The sequence below is a fragment of the Cryptomeria japonica genome, chromosome 8, assembly GCF_030272615.1.
Source record: "Cryptomeria japonica chromosome 8, Sugi_1.0, whole genome shotgun sequence".
Taxonomy (NCBI): Eukaryota; Viridiplantae; Streptophyta; class Pinopsida; order Cupressales; family Cupressaceae; genus Cryptomeria; species Cryptomeria japonica.
The window spans coordinates 530,481,691-530,501,867 of NC_081412.1; the positions used below are offsets into that span (position 1 = coordinate 530,481,691).

The following is a 20,177-nucleotide window of genomic DNA, read 5'->3' on the forward strand; positions in this document are numbered from 1 at the left end:
ATAAATGTAATAGATGGCAAATGGGAGACCTCATTCATGCACCAACACAAGATCTTCAACCCATTACATCACCATGGCCATTTTCACAATGGGGATTAGATCTAGTGGGTAAAATCAACCCTACTTCTTCCAATGGGCACAAGTTCATCTTAACGGCCACTGAGTACTTTACCAAATGGGTTGAGGCAATTCCTCTTACATACACTACTGGAAAACAGATAGAAAAATTCATCCTCAACTACATTATATGTAGATACGAAATTCGACTGTGCTTCGTGACAGATAATGGACGTCCATTTAAAAACCAGGAAGTGAAAGAGTTGTGTGACAAATTTCACATACAACAGAGATTTTCCACACCATATTATCCACAAAGCAATGGACAAGCAGAGGCAACAAATAAAACAATATTGAAAATTCTTAAGAAAGTTGTCACTAACACAGGACGGGACTGGCATCTCCAATTAAATCACACTCTTTGGGCTTACAGAAAACGAGAAACACCATATTCCTTGGTCTATGGTACAGAAGCAATACTCCCCATTGAAATAGAAATACCATCTCTAAGAGTCTCCTTACAGAACATCATATCAGAGGAAGACTACCAAGTAGTAAAGTTACAAGAACTACAAACGCTTGATGAAAAAAGACAAACAATGTCCAATCATCTACATGGTTATCAAAACAGACTGAGATGAAGTTATAATAAATGCGTCCGCCCATGAACTTTTGAAGTGGGAGATCTAGTTCTTAAAGAGAATCAAAGGAACCTAGCGGAACGATAAAAGCCAGGGAAATTCAAACCTAACTGGCTAGGTCCTTTCGACATAACAAGGGTTATAGGCAATGGAGCATATAATTTGGCTACCATGGAGGGAGATCCACTCTATGAGCCTATGAACAACATGCACCTTAAATGATATTATACCTAAGGGTTGGGTTAGTTTAGGTTTTACTTTCCACATTGCATTACCTATAGTTTCTTTTTAAATACACCGTATTCTCAAAGTTTATGCATTTTCATATAGCAGCACCAATAAAACAAGGCAACTGTTCAAGTTTATCATTTGTTTGCATTCAAGAGAAGCAAGGGTCATCTCCTTTCTTAGATATTCAGACATGAATTCTTTGGTGTTCTAAGGTCATTCATTTTCAACATTACCCTGTGACGATGCTTTACTTATGGTTGGGTAGTGATTTCACTATTTGAGACTTGTTAACCCAAATCTATCAATTGCTATATCTCAAGCATATTAAGAAGATCTCTAATTCATTCTAGACACCTAGTTGATCATATGACTAGTGAAAAATCTAAAATTCTACTTCAACGTCACTGTAATTATCACACCCAAGTAGGTTTCATTACTTACAAGTCAAGACAAGAAAATAAAAAAGAAAAACATCTATGCCAAATATCCCTCTCAAAGCAAAAGAGTAATGATATATAACTGAAATATCATGTATACAAATGCGATAAAAAGTTGACTATGGGAACATGAAAGTAACTCCATCAGGGTTATAGACGCCTACTGGCAATGGAGCAATATTTGATAAATTACAGTCTATAACCTTGTCGAAGCTCTAAAAGATTGCTGGTAGCGAGGCTCTATTCAGGATGCTTGAAGTTAGGATAATCCATGTAGCTAGTCATATAGGATGCTAAGGATCTTTAGTGAACACAAGAGCGGGAATTAACTCATCTGCACACACATGGGCAAAAGAAGATCAAAGTTTCAAGAACCAATGGGGAAGTTTTCTGCATCTCCATTTGTAAATCCTAGTCACTAAGTGTGTTGAGTTGAATGTTCCAAAGGGCCTTAGAGATCGATTGACCACTTATCTATGAAATGATTTGCACCTCCATTTCAATTAGCATATTACAAATGATACAATAAACACAGTCAACCTTGTTAGAATAGGAAATGCATCTCCATCACGCATATTGCATTAACATAGGTCATGTCAAAAATTCATTATCTCCACATGCATTCTACAGATCATCATGTCATACAAGTCTGCACACTAGGGGCATAACTGAAAAAATCCTAAAAATCGTAAAAACTCTTGAAAAAATCCTTTAAAAAATCATATAAAGTCCTGACAAAATCCAAAAACATTGGAAAACTTAAAATCCAAAAACATTGAAAAACTCAAAATCCAAAAACATTCAAATACAATCCTGAAAAAATACCAAAAACATCCATATAATATCCTGAAAAAATCATCCAAAAACATTCAAATATCAATCCACATAATCCAAAAAGAGTGAAAAAGCTTTTGGAAAAGAATTAAAAATCGAAAATCAATCAATCAGAAAAACATGCAATAAAATGTCTCGCAAGAAAAAAATACCCTAGCATATCCAACAAACGCTTCACATGAGGTCAACAAAGGATACGACTATCTAGTCAAATATCTGCAATCAACTAATCAACTTGTCTTATCAATCGTATCATATCCATATCAAAGTGGTCATTATCTTGTCTTAAATAGAAGAGGATACACTCGAAATCAGACAAGTCAGTCTTAAATGGGGTCCACAACTTTCTAAGATAGACATTATCAACCATCACATCAAACAACTAAGAACAAAGGCACAAGGTCAATATAACTGCTGAATTTTGTCTGGGTCAGTCTTTATCTTTTATCATTTGGTGACAGATTATGTTCCTATGCTACTTAGGGATGTCCACAAGTGACTCGAGGAGCTATGATGGGCATTATCTTTTTTCTTTGTTTGTTGTTTGTGGTGTGAACCGATGAAATTCTAGGGAAATTTCTCTAGTGGGTGTCTATGATAGGAGCATTCAGCTATTGGATGCCACGCATACCTCAACCCCTAGTGTAATTCCTAGAATGGAGGGTTCACTCCTTGTCTGCTACATGTTTGTTTCTACAATGAGATATCTTGCATCTTGGTTTCTTATACCCTAATGTGCTAAGCTTCATTGTTCAATAATAAGGCTCAGTGATGAATATACGTTGCACAAATAAAATATATGACACAAGTTCGTGATTCTTTCAATTTCATTCTCATCTCATGTATTTTTTGGGCAGTTTGTTGATTTCTCATTTTCTCTCTAAATCGCATTCTTTCTAGCATTTTTCTATCATCAATCTCTTCTCTCTATTATCTTACTAACATTTCTTCACAATGCATCAGAGTTAAAAATTTGTTCTCGCATTCATACAAAAACAAAAAAAATTCCATTTCATTCAAATAGATTTCATTGCATTCATATAGATACCATTGCATTCATAAACATTCATTGATACATTCAAATAGATTTCATTGCATTCATTAGAATCATTGATACATACATATAAAAACTGTTGCATTCGTGAATCATATAGACTCAAATAGACATACATCATATAACTCATAGCATCATACAAGCATACATATAAAGCAAAATATAAATAGATCACTGCCAAAAACTGCATATCATATATATATATATATATATATATATATATATATATATAACTCCAAAATGATAATTTGTACGAATACAATAAACAAACCCAAAGGCTTAGATAACATGATCAAAAATGTCTCAACCAACACTGCCTCTGTCAGCAAGATCCTGTCCACTAGGTCCTATCCCAAGATGTCGAGGTGGTCCCATAACACCACCACTGTTAGTCCGTCGAGAAGTAGATCAACTCGATCTCCTCCCCATGAAGGCACTGTAACTAGGCTCTCTTTGACCCTCAAGGATAGCTCTCTCATAAGCCTGATGATAATAAATAGCCTCTTGTGCAACAACAAACTATCTATCTGCCTAGTCGCATGCCTCTGTTGCTAGTCCGAATAGCTGATCCTATGCATCCATGGTAATCCGAGTTCTCCTAATTGCACCGTTTCTCTCCCTCTGGAGATGATCTCTCACAGCCTCTAAAGCACTGTAGTCTGCATGGTAGGCCTCTCACTCGACATCTTGTCCAGTGACCTCCTCCTCCAAGCTCTGAATCTGCACTCCAAGAATCTATGGATCGTCCTCATCGCCCACCTATCCTCTCCCACCCTCTGCAGCAAGGACATCCTCTAGCTCTAGCATATCATCATTATCATCATCATCATCATCTCCATCCTCATTGCTCAATGACTCTGAAGAATCATCGATATCCCCACTATTGATAGACTTGGTGTCCCCACCAATGTCTACATCCTCGTCTCCACCTCCCTCATCTCCTATCTCATCTTCTCCCTCCTCTACACCTTCCGCTCCTCCACCTCCATAATCTCCTCCACCACCTCCCCCTCCTCCTTTGGCTCTCTCCCACAACTCTAGCCTCAATCTTGGCCTAGGATAGCGAATCTATTGTGTTGTAATTGGAACAGAAGGATCAATAAGTGGAATTGGCCTATGTCCAGCAAACCATGCATCATACTTTGGCGTCGTCCCTGGATTCGTTGCACCTCTACCCCAACCCCAGAGTAATGGCTGAAGAGCATCAAACTCAGCAGAAGCAACATGCGGTTGTATGCACACCCCCAATCAAATACCTCCTGAGATACACAAGCAAAGTAAGCAGTAACAACTGGTGTCACCTATACCTCTCCAAACTGTCTTAATACTCGACCTAGGAGATACATCTCTATAATTCATTGCATCTCAAAATTCCTACTGATCAGATACCTCTGTTATCAACAAAAAGGCAAGTGTACTATGTCATCCGCCCTACTGGGGCAATCTAAGTATGGTCTCTAAACAAAATGTTGTAGTATGTCAAACTGATGTCTCCAATACAAGGTGTTACCTGAACCCCTGTGTCTGATACTTGTTGTGTACCTAAAAGCATAAGGCTCACTAGGTTGCAAATCAACATGAATGATAGGTCTTGAAATAGAAATATGCTCCCATTCCCAAGTCTAAAGCAGTGTCACACCACAACTAATAGATCGATATCCAAGATGTACAATCCCATGCATCTGATAATACAACATGGCCAGTCGACATGGACCCCACGCATATACTCATCGATGAACAATTATATCATGGAGCACTCTACCCCATCCCACTGGAAATCTGTGACCTCATCTGTCAGGTATCAATAAACCGCTAACAACACTGCATAGTACAATAGTCATGTCATCATAATCTAACCGGGCCCAAGGGATGTCATATCGGCCACTGATCTACAAATCTATCTCACACTCGAATAGTGCACACAATCTAGCAATGACATTGTCATGGTTGTACACAACTCTCTCACCATGAATCGGAATACACAGTATACGCAATACATCCTCTAAGGTAATGGATGCCTCCTTAGTCAGAAGATGGAATGAACAAGTCTCAGAATGCCACTGCTCTATCAAATTTGTAATCATGGCCCTGTTGGCTGTAACCTTTGGTAAGTGTAATACATGATATAAACCGAGTTGTCGAATTTGGCATTCTACAATCTTATGAGAATAGTTGGTGTTGTCATTGATGGTAACCATCTGACAACCTTATGGCACTCATCTAGTAAAGCCACTGGCATGCACCAGCATAGACATCTATATACACCGATAGACACTTCACCGGTAGCGGCAACAATGCATACCGGCACCCCAGTTGATAGAGAATAAACTTTTGTTTATTGTATTCAAATGTAATTATCTTTTGTAAAGCTGACATGGCATATTGTAAAAGACTCATATATATGTATGAGATCTTATAGGTCATTTTGTGTAGTAAGATAGTATGCATGGAGAGAATATATGGATAATATTTTGTATAAGGAGATATAGTTGCCAGCGAAGGTTTTGGTTATAGAATGAGCTTAAACCGGTACTGAACCTGGCATAGTTGATTCTGATTTGAAGCAGTACATTGTATTGGATTTCATAATCCACTTTTGTAGTCAGTGTGACTCTTATTGAGAAGTGAGCTCTAGGCAGTTGGCCTTCCTGCATGTGCAAGCCCCTCATTGTAAGTAATATTTATTCATTGGCCAGTGAGTGAATATTATGGGTCATAAATCCCACCGAGGTTTTTCCCATGCCAGGTTTCCTTGTTAAACATCTTGTGTTATGGTATGTTTTCTATGTTGTCTTTATTGTTCTTGTTTACTGCATTAATTCTTATTTACCGGTACACTGTTATGGGATGCAAAGTTTTTAATAAAGTTAAATATTCTGCTAACCGGTTAGATACTAATTCAACCCCCCCCCCCCTCTCAATATCTTTGGGACTATCATTAATCCTAACAATTGGTATTAGAGCTTGGTCCTCCATTTTCAAAAGCCTAACAACTTGAGGAAAATTCTAACACTGGTACAGATGGAGAACTTAAGAAAACAATTGGAAGGAGCTCTTGTAGACTATGATGTAGAGAAGTTGAAGAATATCAAACTTGAAGATGATCTAAGGATTGCAGAGGAATTCATTCAAGGACTTCATGAGAATCTTACTATAGCTCAAAATAAAAGAAAAGAACTTCATGAGAAGATGCAGAGTGATAATGATGAAAAGGAAACTCTTAATGAACTTGTGAACAAATTGAGACAAGAAAATAGTAATATGAAGAATGAAATGCAAGATATGACTATGAGGTTTTGTAAAGACATTGAAGATAGGAAGAAGAATGAAGATGACTTGACTAGGAGACTCAATGATGCTGGAAACAAAAATCTAAGACTCGGTCATGAAAATGATATGTTGAAGACAGATTTGATTCACATGCAACATGATAAAATTGAACTCATGAGACAAAAGGGAATGCTAGAAAATGAGTTGGCTACTACAAATCAACACAAAGAGAAATTCAAGAAAAGCTCAGAAGAATTTGATAACATGCTGAAAAGTCAAAAACCTAATGGAGATACTAATGTACTTGGATTTGAAGTTGGATCAAGTTTCGGTACTGCAAACAATCATGATCACAGTAAACCGGTAAGACAACCTAGTGCTTATAAATTCAATGGGAAATACTTTAACTATAACAAGTATGGTCATAGAGAAAATTAGTGTAGATTCAGAAACAATCAGAACATTAATGCACCCACCCGTCAATGTTCCAAATGCAACAAAGTTGGTCATAATTCAAAAAACTGCAGAATGAATGTGTAATGTTATGTTTGTGGAAGATTTGGGCACTTACCTAATCAATGCATAACACAAACGACATAGGATATGGAAAAGCTATTCAGAAGAATAATGTGACTTGTTATGCTTGTAACAAAATTGGACGTATTGCAAAATGTTTTAGAAGCAAGACTTCACCAACAAATAATAAAGGACCCAGCTTGAGAGGCAAAGAAAAGGTAGATGAGGTAAAGAAAGAATTTTTAAAACAATGGATTAGGAAGACAGATCAGAATGTTGATGAGACTATTTCCTCATCGGTAGAACAGAGTACTCCTCCACCGGTAGGAGATTCTTCATCCAACTAAGAAGTAACCCTTTGGGGGTATTGCAGCAAATTGAATATCATGCAGATTACCCCTAGTTGATGGTGAGAAGATAGATTCTTCTTTACCGACAGATGTGTTAAGTTTTCACTTAACTGACGAGCATTTAATGTGGTTGTTGAGAGAAATTTTATTATAAATCATCGGTTTTTCCCTCATTTTTTATTCACTGAGCATTCAAATTATCAGAGAGCACGAAATATGAGCAAAGGCATTCAAGGCAAAGGTGTGAAGCAATTTCTTTCAAGCATTCAGACATTATCAGGCAGCTAAAGGTATTTTTCAAATGGCTTCTTCTTCTGCTCCCAAATTTATTGTGAACCCTACTATTGTGGAAAACGTAAAATGTCCTAGACCCATGTTCAAGAAGTAGCTAAGAAAGATGATTCCATAGGAGCATTTTTGAATATTCCTAAAGGTATAGCTTATGCTGAATATCCTAGGATATATATTCAACATTGAAGAATTAGGTTCTGAGGAATTGCTGAAAATGTTTAAAACCGTAATTTGTGATGAAAATGGCATTGTTAAACCCGAGCACAAAATTGTGGAGACTTTAGGTTTTGTTGAAATATTGAATATCCTTGAATTTCTGGAAGAAGTAGTGAGAATTGTCCTAAGTAGGGCACATGGAGAATTTCTATGGTTAGACCTTGTCTGCAAATTTACCCGGCAAGCAATTAGGGTAGTAACAGGTTTACCCTCAATCGGCAGTAGACCAGACAAAACAAAGAAAGTTCCTAACAATAAAGTAATGACCCTAACTGGAGCAACATCAGACAGTAGATCACTAAGAGTGAATAACATCAAGAACATCAATCTGAGATTCATAAGTATGGTTTTAGGTTACAAGACTACTCATGCAAATAGACTTAATTCAGTTTCTAGTCTTTGCATTAATAGTGCTTATGAAATGGTTAACAAAAATGCAAAAATAGATGTGTGTGAATGGTGGAAAGATGAACTCATAGATAATTTGAAAAAGATTAAAGGAGACAAGAAAGGGACATTTTGCTTTGGTAATCTCTTAGTATGCTTAATGTTGTACTTCACAAAGGAAATCCCCGGTATAGGACATAAAGACTTTGGATATGACATACCGGTAGGAAAACAATTACAGGAAGCTTTCACCAACATGGGTACTGCTAAGGACGGCAATATAACTGAATATTTCAAAACTTTTCAAGCCAAAATGAAAACTAGAGAAAGACTACCGCAAAGTGTAGTGGACAAATATGATAAAGAAATCTATTTTATAATCAAGAAGGATGAAACATGGATGGAAGTTGTACTTCCTAGGACTATATGGGTAACATAAATGGGCTATGAGGTAGATCTCAACATAATTGAGACTTATGCAAAAGCTTTGTTAGATGCACCAAGAGAACCAACAGAAGAAGTTTTTGGTAGTGCTGAAACAATTGAAAGTAATGTGAAAACAATGAAGCAAAGGAAGAAAAGAGAGAAATATATAAGAGATGCATCAAAATAGGTAAAGGAAATCAAATAAAATGTTATGAACATTACTAGTATAATGGTTAGTGAGCTGGAAGGAATGCAACCGAAGGCACACATTTCACCAGTTGGCACATCTTCTGACAATGAGATACCAGCTGAATTCAAAAGAGTTGAAAGGAAGAGAAAACCTTCATCGGTACCCTCTCCTCCACCCAAAAGGACAAGGACCTTAAGGAAGAAACAATAGGCAGTAAGGCAACCAGCTAAGAAACTAACTCCCAAGAAGAAATAGAAATTGGTCATACCCTCATTAGATAATTTTTTAAATGAAATAACTGATGATGGCAATTTGGCTAATGTGAGCAAATTGTATAACACATTCAATGATTCAGAAAAGGAAAGCATTGAAAACTATATAATTTTACATCTGGATATATACAAGAAAGTTTTAATTGAAGTAGTGGATGATTTGCCCAATGAACTATATAGAAGATTAGATGCCAACAGGATTGCAGTGATGGAATTGGACAAGAAACTAAAAGTTGAAAAACTTCTAGTTGTACATCCAGTTAACTCAAAAGAGGAGATTGATTACCTGATTTGTGAGGCTAACAGATCCATTTTTGCTAGTGGTCACTAGCAAGTAAGTTTGATGACAGATAGAGTAAATGAGATTGTAGAGGAAATTGCTGATAAATGGGATATCTTTTTTGTGAAAAAAGAAAAACTAGAGGAATTGAACCGACCAAAGAAAACATTCAAATTTTATCAGAAGGATAAGGATAAAGGGAAAGGTAAAGTTGGTGGAATACCGAACATCAAGATAACTGATAACTTGCCACCACCTTTAAATATTGCACGGGTACATATTGTTGATCCACCGGTTACTGAAAATGAAAGTATCACACATGACAACACTAATCCTGAATCTAAAATACTATCCACCATGAATGTGGATACTCAGGAAGTAAATATTGTTGTGGATAAGGATGATACAGAGGCTAAGGATGATAATGTTGACAGTGGCAACATTGCTGATAAACCATTAGAGATTGTTGAGGTTGAGATCCCAACAAAGAAAACATTACAAACAGAGCAACCATTGGACACTGGGAAGAATACTGAAAGTATAGATACTGGCACAGAGAAACCTATTGAGACTCAGTTGCCGATAGTTGAGCACACAAAGAAATTGACAGAAGAAAAGGTACATATTGAGGTAGTGAAACTGTTAATAACTGAGATGTCTAAGCAATTAGACAAACCTTTACTAGTTGAAATACAAACTCAGACTGATCCATCGGAGGTTAACACAAGCAAAATGGTTACAAATGTTGGAAGCACAGAGGTAATTAAGGTAGTTGGTCAGACATCTGGTACTTCATCAAGTGAATTTAGACCTACTAATGTAATAGAGGTCCTCCTAGACTGTATCAAGAAGATAACTGACTGTAATGCATTGTCTTACAAGGCAATTGATGACACCATACCAATTCTTAAATTGATTGCACCGAAATGTAACATAGATCATGTAAAGGATTCTTTAGGTAAATTGGACACATTATCCAAATTTATTACCGAAAATGTAATAACGGTTGATAAGGTGAATGAGGACACCTTCAAAGAGAAAGTTGAAAAGGAGAAGGATAAATTCTTTGAGGATACAATAAAGAAGTGCACAGAACACATGAATATACTTTTACCGGCACTGAACACTACAATTTTGGAATACAAAGAACTGTACAAAAAAACATGCAAATCACATCTTTTGACACAGGACATAGAAAAGGAAATAAGCAGAGTACAGAAAGAAATAGATGACATAGCTGATAACATAATTGGTTCATCCGAACCTATATTAGTTATTGAGCAAGAAATAGAAGGTTTTGAGGAGAAATTGGAGAAATTTGAGAAAGAGAAGGCAAGGATTAAGGCTAATGCCAGAGAACTTAAGTATAAACTTGGTCCTAAGTTGGACAATCTAATCTCTCTGAGAAATGAAATCTCTAAGGTATTACTTCAAGGAGAAAGGTCACCGGAAGAGAACATACATCATCTCACCGACACAATCCAACAAACTGAGGCAACCCTGAATGACAACAACAGATTCATGCAGAGTCTAAATTTGGTTTTGGCAGATATATTCCAGATTGTAACCAACCGGTTACAAACTTTAAGGTAAAATTTTTGCACTCGTTTGACAATTTTTGATAACCTTTGTCATTGATGTCAAAGGGGGAGTAGTGGACAGAGAAAAATAATTAATCAGAGGAGATCATCTACTCAGGGGGAGCATATCTTTTTGGTAACTTTTTGGACTTCAATTTTTGGAAACAGTTTTTGGATTTTTCTCATGAGTGTTGCCACCAATGCCAAAGGGGGAGATTGTTGGCATTCTACACTCTTATGAGAATAGTTGGTGTTGTCATTAATGGCAACCATCTGGCAACCTTCTGGCACTCATCTAGTAAAGCCACCGGCAGGCACCGACACCGGCATAGACATCTACATACACCGATAGACACTTCACTGGTAGCGACAACAATGCATACTGGCACCCCAACCGACAGAGAATAAATTTTTGTTTATTGTATTCAAATGTAATTATCTTTTGTAAAGCTGACATGGCATATTGTAAAAGACTCATATATATGTATGAGATCTTATAGGTCATTTTGTGTAGTAAGATAGTATGCATGGAGAGAATATATGGATCATATTTTGTATAAGGAGATATAGTTGACAGCAAAGGTTTTGGTTATTGAATGATCTTAAACCGGTACTGAATCTGGCATAGTTGATGTTGATTTGAAGCAGTACATTGTATTGGATTTCATAATCCACTTTTATAGTTAGTGTGACTCTTATTGAGCAGTGAGCTCTAGGCAGTTGGCCTTCCTGCATGTGCAGGCCCCTCATTGTAAGTAATATTTATTCATTGGCCAGTGAGTGAATATTGTGGGTCACAAATCCCATCAAAGTTTTTCCCACACTGGGTTTCCTTGTTATACATCTTGTGTTATGGTGTGTTTTCTATGTTGTCTTTATTGTTCCTATTTACTGCATTAATTTTTATTTACTGGTACACTATTTTTGGATGCAAAGTTTTTAATAAGGTTAAATATTTTGCTAACCGGTTAGATACTGATTCACCCCCCCCCTCTCTTAGTATCTTTGGGACTGTCATTAATCCTAACCCGAATATGCTCAATCTCCTCATCAAGTAAGTCAGCACAAAGATCAAGTCCATTGGGTCTACTCTGTCAGTAGTATAGCACTCCAATGTTCTCCTGCAACGAGAAAATATTGAAAGTATCATATATCAAATCACTAAAAATTTTTAAAAAAATTAGATGCATGACAAAAATTTACACATACAACAAATTTGTGATAGTTACTACTAATGGAGTACACTTATAGCTTTTGCGTACCATTTACAGCTAATGTGTAATGATATAAGCACATGCGTAACATTAAACACTTATGTGTGATGATATGAACAAATGCGGTACATTCTACACTAATGCGTAATGCTATGAGCGATGGCGGTACAGTTAAGGCGAATGCATGAAAATTGATATGCTAATGTGTGATGCAAAGGAAAAATTGATCACAAATTTTTTTTGGAAAATAGCGAAAAACAGGCAAAAAATCAAGAAAATTTAGAAACTATTTAATTAACTAATTAATTTGTCAATTCCAAATCCCCAAATTCTAATTTCATTTAATTTCATATTCTTCTAATTTCTTCCAAATTCAAATACATGTGCATGATTTCAAAAACTAAATTGAAAATTAAAGTCAAGTTCTAAATATATTCAAATACTAAATTGAATTTAAATAAATTCAATTATTTGAATAAATATCATGCAAAGATTAAATTGAAAATCTAAGTCAAAGTGCAAGCACATGCTAAATTAATTAATTGAATCAATTAATTAATTAAATCATTTATCTCTCCAATCTCTATTTTCATCTTCTAGTTCTCTTGGTCATCTTCTTTATTTCCTCCGATCATTCTTTTTCTTCCTTTGGTTAGCTTTTCCTCAATCATTTGACTCCTTTAATCTATTCAATCTATTTTGTTTCACCTCCAAGTCAGTAGTTCAACTATCAATTAGCATGTGAGCTCACCTCAGTTCCACCTCTTGATCATTTTGTTCCACCTTTCAATCAATCTTCTCCAAAAATCTATAAATTGAGCATTCAATCCTCACAGTGCCTCTAGATCATGAACTTCAAATCTTTGTGTCAATTGCAGGTTGCCAATGCAATATCTTAGAGCCATCATACCACAGAGAGAAGAAGGACAATGGAAGCCACGATGCATAATAGGGAGTTTCATATTGCCTAGTTTAATTCCATTTTGCATTTATTCCATTGGTTTAATGTTTGAATTGCTTAGATAGTTAAGGATTCGTGATCGTCCTTATTTCCTATTTAGCAATGGTGTATTTGAGCATGCTACATTATGTATATCTCTAATCATACCAATTATAACTTTCAACTAGTGTTTTATTCACATTCTCTCACTCTTTGTCTCAAGTGGCAATGAAAATTCAAAAAAACAAAGAAGGCAAATTCACATAAAAATATGCATAGGTTATTAACATAACTTGAAAAATATATTTGTACTAAATTGAAAATAGTTTGTTGGCTACTAGTTTTTTTTTGTTTTTTTTTTTAAATCTATTATGTGAGAATTTAAAATTTTAATGTAGTACTACCAAAGTTTTGAAAAAAAATTAAATGTAGATGAATGTCTGACCAACCTAATTACAAGAAAAAAATTAAAAACAAAAAATCAAAACTTTCAATATGCCTAGAGGACACATGCTTGAATGTGATGCATTTTATTTTTTAAAATTTGTGTGCAAGTAAATAAATAGTTATGAATTATATATTAAGACTTTTTAAAAATAAAAACTATTTGTCTAGCCACACTAACTTAGTTAAAAATTTACGAAATTTAAATTTTATTAGCCTATAATTTGTGAAGCATAGAGTATAACACATCTTTCAAATTCAATTAATGTGAAACCATTTGAAAGTTATATATGTTTTTCAATCATCTTATCAATCGGGGCTTTAGAAATAATGCAAGTAGAAAATGTATACACATAAAAATGGCTATGAGCGATTAAATAAATATTTTATATTTATTTAATGATTTTTCTTCTATTAAATAGTTAATTTGAAAAGATTAATTTATTTAATTCATTTTCGTGTCTTTCTATTAATTAATTCATCTATCATATTCCTCTAATTAATTAAATATCTAATATTTAATTATCCTTTTAACCAAGTTAATTAAATATCTAATATTTAATTATCTTCTCCAAATAATTAAATATCTAATATTTAATAGTTATTCTCCTATCCTATAGTCTAAAATATTAAATAATTTCTAAATTATTTAAATCCCTTTTCCAACTCACCTTCCATCTCCACTTCATCTTCCCTTTGCCGACTCATCCAACATGTGGCTAAAGAAATTAATATTTCTTAAATATTAATTCGTCATTTATCTCCAACTTCCAAACTTAATGAAAATTGTGTACGTACACATATTTCATAACCATTTACTATATTCTCTCCAACACCCGCCTACATCTTAGGAAGGACTTGAGTCCACTTGTCCTATCATGCCTAAATTTCCTCCAACCATCCCTAGATTCCCTCAGTCAGCAACCCAGTCAAGGTGAGATGAGTGACACTTGTCTTCTCCTTCCCCCATTCTCTCAACCTTCACCTTTGCTCACAGCCATCCAAATCTGCAGATCTGATCAGGACCGTTGATCTAAGCCACATCATCTAATCCTCTCAATGTCTATACAATCAAGAGCTTCAGTTGAGAGAGAGTTAATCTTCAAATTAATTTTTGCATCTGTAAGTTTTAATCTTGAAGCAAATAGTAATAGCATAATCATATAGCAATTAGCATTTTAGTATAATCATTTTAGCATAATCATGTAGTATTTTTGTATCATAGTATCAGTTAACTACAAGTTATCAATCCATTCTTCATATGTCATCTTGGAAGCCATCAGTGCATTGTCTGAGAGCACACCATCTGTAACCAGGAATAGTGGAGTTAGGACACAATGGGACATAAGCCATGAAAGTAATATTAGTACTTTATTTCATATGTACTTCATGTAGTTTGATTGGTTGAATTTGGATTTCCTGTAGTATTTCCATTTGTATTTTGTGAAACTAACTTATTGTAGGTAACAATCTGAGGATGAAATTCAATTTGACACATTTTGGCACCCACCATGGGGCTCATGGACCTCGCATATACCTTTAAAAATCTCACAAAAAGTAAAATTAACACATTTGTAATGCAGATTCACACATGTGTGAATTCTAACAGCGCTTTTGTTCCATAAGTTAGCGCATTTGCATCCTAGGTTAGCACATTTGCATTCTAGGTTAGCGCATTTGCACCATAGATTAGTGCATAAGCATCTTAGGTTAGCGTTTTTATCTTAAAGTCTGCGCATTTGCATCACAGGTTCACGCATTTGTGTCCTAGGTTAGCGCATTTATCAAAGAAATCACGCTTTTGTATCCACAGAGTAGCGCTTTTGTAGTCTAGGTTAGTGCTTTTGACCTACAGGTTGGCGCTTTTGAGCAAGAAGATAGCACATATGTTAGATTAGCACTTCTGTTTACAAAGTGACAAAAAATTCTTGCAAGTCAGAATGTCCAAGAAATCAGATTTTTCATACTACTAACATGCATGTGCAGGATAGTATTTAAAGCAAATTTTATGCATTTCATCATCTAGTTAATTAAAAGCCTTATTTTGGAAAGTAACATATCATATCTTATTCATTTAGTTTAACTAAAAGGATGAATTGACAGCATGCAACTCGCATTTTTAGTAACTTCTCTAAAATAGTTGCACATAGACTTTTAAAAAAGGCTAAAATAAACACCATGCTTGTTGGAGCAACATCTCCAAATAGGACTTAGCCAACAATTGCTTTGAAAGGATTAAAAGGAACACTTATATTATGTGTCTCGAAAGTGGTAGGTATATGCTCTCTCCTTAATTAGGTGACCAAAAAGTCAAACCCACTCTTTTATGCTTTCTTTACTTTCAAGCAATTAAAACCTTTAGAGGGTCTGCCTTCCCGAGCTACCTTGAGGGGGCCAATGAGAGGGGAATGACCTAAAGTGGAAATGGGCTAATACCGAGTCCTTCCAATCCACTATAAATAAATCATGTTTGTGACGAAAGTCCCAAACAACATGTGTTGATAAGTTCATACCGACACTATGTTTCCCCATAAACCCTATGGAGCATAACCTTTATAGGTTGGGAACCTTCTGTATTTATAGAGCTGAAAGTGCCGCATGTATGGCCACATGACTGGAAGCCTTTACTAAAAACCACTTGTACTAGTTGCCAAAATCCTTCTAGTTGTTGGTGCAGGAGGTCAGACCTCTGAAGCGGCTCACATACATATGGTTCCTAGTAGAGATATAAAGTTTACCATGGGGAGTTTTCATGGAAACTGGTGCTTGGCTGCCTTGAAGAAGTGAGTGTCGAGGGTGGAGCTAGTGGGGTCAAACATCTAAATATCCACTTTGAATAAGCGTAGCCTCAGGGGAAACCTCACATGAGATTCAACAACTATTGTCTCAGCCTGCCATAAGATTTGTACTTGCTTGTTCTTTTTGTTTATTAGACATTGTGTCTTCTATGTCTATAACATGTTCCAAATGGTCAAAAATTGAAGAAAATTATCATCTAAGAGTGAGCAAAAAACCAATAAATTGTTGAAAAGTTTGATCAAAAGGGTAATACAAAAGCTTTCCAACACTTGAAACACCAGATCAAAACCAAAGTGTCAAAACGTCAGTATCAAAATTATTCTTGAAGTAGGTTTGTCTCTATACCATCACATATTTTCAAACTAGCTCAACAACTAGGTCACTAATCCAACAGGTTATTCCCAAAAAGTTCTATAAACATCAACATTCAACAAGATATTGATTCAAACATCTTAAGTGCAAAAAAATCAACATCCATTGTTAAGTCTCTCATCGAGATAATCAAATCCTCTATCACGAAGCTTGATCAATCTATACTAGGTTCAATAATCTTGGATATCTCTTTCCTATTTTGAACCTAGGTTATATCAAAACCAGAATTGCATCAACATTGGAATCAAACAAACTTGTAAATTGTCAAATGCTTATATGACTTTTAAGTATCACCTTAAGAAAAGAAAACTCAGTTATAAAGCTACTCAGAAAATAATAAGATTATTGTATATCAATCGCAAGATCTTATTAAAACATAGGACATTCCTACACCGTTTTTGTCACTACTTACGTGGCTGCGGTACAGAGTTTGACGGTGAAATTTTGCAAAGACGTGCTTTTCAACAAAGAGACGCTTTATCCCAACGAACAAACAATAGAGGTAAAATCAACAAGGCATATCTTCCTAAACCAATAATCACCTATTGACTTGGTCCATTGGAAACTTCAAAAACTTTGAAATAATCACATGCCAGTTTGGACTAGAGCCCAATACGAACAACTTAGAAAACAACAACAAATGGAGGAAGAAGATAATCTTGTATTCCATACTTTTGGATTTACCGTTGTTGACAAAGAAGCGGTCATTAGCACCATTAGAGATCTTGAGCAAGATTTCAAATTTGATAAGCTAGTGGAAAAATTGTTGGCAAAACAAAAAGAAAAATATCTCTTGATGTTGGCAAAACCTAGAGCTAAACTACCACAAGACTTTAACATAGAAAGCTTGAAACAAGATGTGGAGCCAAGTAACACCCAAAACACAAATGAGCCAAATAACGAAGATGTGAACAAAGAAAGCAATGAAGAAACAAGGAAAGAAAGGGATGACAAAACAAAAGAGTGTCATGATAAGAGAACTCATGAAGAAACAAGGAGAAACTATGTGGATAATACATTGTCAGACCTTACTCAACAAATACAAACTCTACAACAACAGATACAAGACATGTAAAATGGGACAAGCTCCAAGGAGTATTCATTAGAAGATATATTCCCATATCCTTTTGATAAAAATCTGAATATGATACCATTTCCGCAACATTGTGAGATTCCTAAATATGACAAATACGATGGAAAATTTGATCCTCAAGATCACATTAGGGAGTTTTGTACTATGAGCATGGAATTTTCTCATGATGAAACTTACCTTATGCGTCTTTTTCCTAGGAGTCTAAATGGACAATCAATGCAGTGGTTTCCAAGATTACCATCCAGAATCAAATCTTTTGAAGAACTTGTGAATAGATTCATTTCACAATACTCCTACAATATAAGGAATGAAATAACAATGCTGGATCTTTGCAATGTTAAACAAAAGAATGGTGAATCCTTTATGATCTTCTTGCAACGATGGAAATGCATGTTTAATAGGTATCCCCGAGATGTACCTGATCAAGAAAAAATGGACATATTCATTGATAATCTTATCAGTGAAATGAGTTATCAACTAAGGATGCAATGTCCTCCCTTGTTTGCCAAAATGATCGAGAATGGTCTGAAAATAGAGAACACAATGGTAAAGAAAGGAGAACTAAAACTTTACAATAATTCATACAACAACAACAACAACCAATTTTTAATCTATCAAGTCAAATCCCGAACAATAACAATCCAGAAAATAATAAAGCCAAGTCCTTTTTCTCCAATCCTCGGAGGAAATTCACAAACATTGGAGAACCTTTAGAATCAGGTCTAAAAATTCTGCTTGCCAACAAATTGATTGTTTTACCAGAAGCAAGAAATTATGGACCACTGGTCAAGCCCAATTGGTGGAATGACAATCATTTTTGTAATTATCATCAGAATAAAGGACACCTAACAAATGATTGTCAGAGATTGAAACACCTTATTCAAGATCTAATCGATAATGGAACCATCACAGTGGATAGCCATAAGACAAACGAATCACACTTGGCTTTCAAAACTCCACTTCCGAATTATGACAAAGGTGAATCATCCCAATTAAAAGATGACAAAGGAAAAGCCAAAGTGAATTACACTTATACATATGATGATGTGGTAAATGTGATCATTGTTAAAGATAATTCATCTTTAGAACCAATCAATGTTATCACGAGAAGCAAAGCAAAAGTTACCTTTCCAAGTATAGCAAAAGACCCAACATCCACTTCACAACAATACAATTTAGTAGAGCAATTACAAAGAATACCTGCTCAAATATCAATTCTGGAACTTCTTAAGGTTTCACCTATGCATAAGAAAATTTTAGAGAAAGCTTTAGTGGAAACAACAGTTTCAAAAGATTTGGATGTAGATCAGTTCCAAAACATGGTAGGACACCTTGTATCTCCTCATTGCTTATCATTTTTCTGAAAATGATGACGCATCATTACAGCATCCTCACAATGCTCCCTTACATGTTGAAGTCTCCATTAATAAAACTCATGTCAAACGTGTGCTCAAAGATGGAGGATTTGGCTTAAACATTTGTGCATTAAGTTTGATAAAAGCTTTGGGATATTCAAAAAATGCAGTAGACCCGAAAAAGAAAATAACCATCAAGGCTTATGATGAAGCAGAACGTTCTTCTAAAGGAACTGTTGTACTACCAATAAGAATAGGACCCATGGAAAGGGATACATTGTGTCAGGTTTTAGATTTGAACCTCTCTTACAACATTCTTCTAGGACGACCCTGGATTCACAAGATGCAAGCAGTTCCTTCTACATATCATCAATGTGTGAAATTTCCTCATGAAGGAATAGAGATCACTATAATTGCAAATTCCAGTCAATATTATAATAATTTGAAGCCAACACAAGATACAAGAGTTCCACATAACAGAGAATCAGTATATCCTACCAAAGAAATTCAAGCAAAGTTATGGGAAACTTTTGAAGAAAAGCTCAAGTTAAATGATGAAGGAATGGGAAAGTATTCTTTGAATAATTTTCCACTTTCCCCTAAGTCATATGGAAAGCCTACAGATATTCAATCAATGCCATCAGAAAGATCAAAACATATGTTTAAAGGAACATTTGTTAGTGTTGGAACTCTTGAAGAGGAAAATGAAGACAAAGACATTCTTAGTTGGTTGTACAAGGATGAAGATAAAACTATAGCAACAGCAGCAGAAGTCAATATTCTCATAAAACAATATGGCAAAGGATATGAAATCATGCAAAAAATGGGATATAAAGGAAAAGAACCAATTGGTAAGCAACATCAAGGTATTTCAGAACCTATTTGTCCGCACTCACAATCCACAGAAGATAAATCTGGGCTGGGATAT

The 20,177-nt window shown here is 35.2% G+C and overlaps 1 protein-coding gene across 1 annotated transcript in view; it reads right to left on the reverse strand.

Annotated features, from left to right (window-relative positions):
- Window positions 1-20,177, reverse strand: part of LOC131857774 (uncharacterized) — a 95,680-nt gene that overhangs the window by 66,067 nt on the left and 9,436 nt on the right. Inside the window, exon 2 of the mRNA XM_059210489.1 lies at window positions 4,111-4,322. Within this exon, the coding sequence (XP_059066472.1) occupies window positions 4,111-4,322 (212 nt within the window). The remainder of the gene's footprint in view (window positions 1-4,110; window positions 4,323-20,177) is intronic.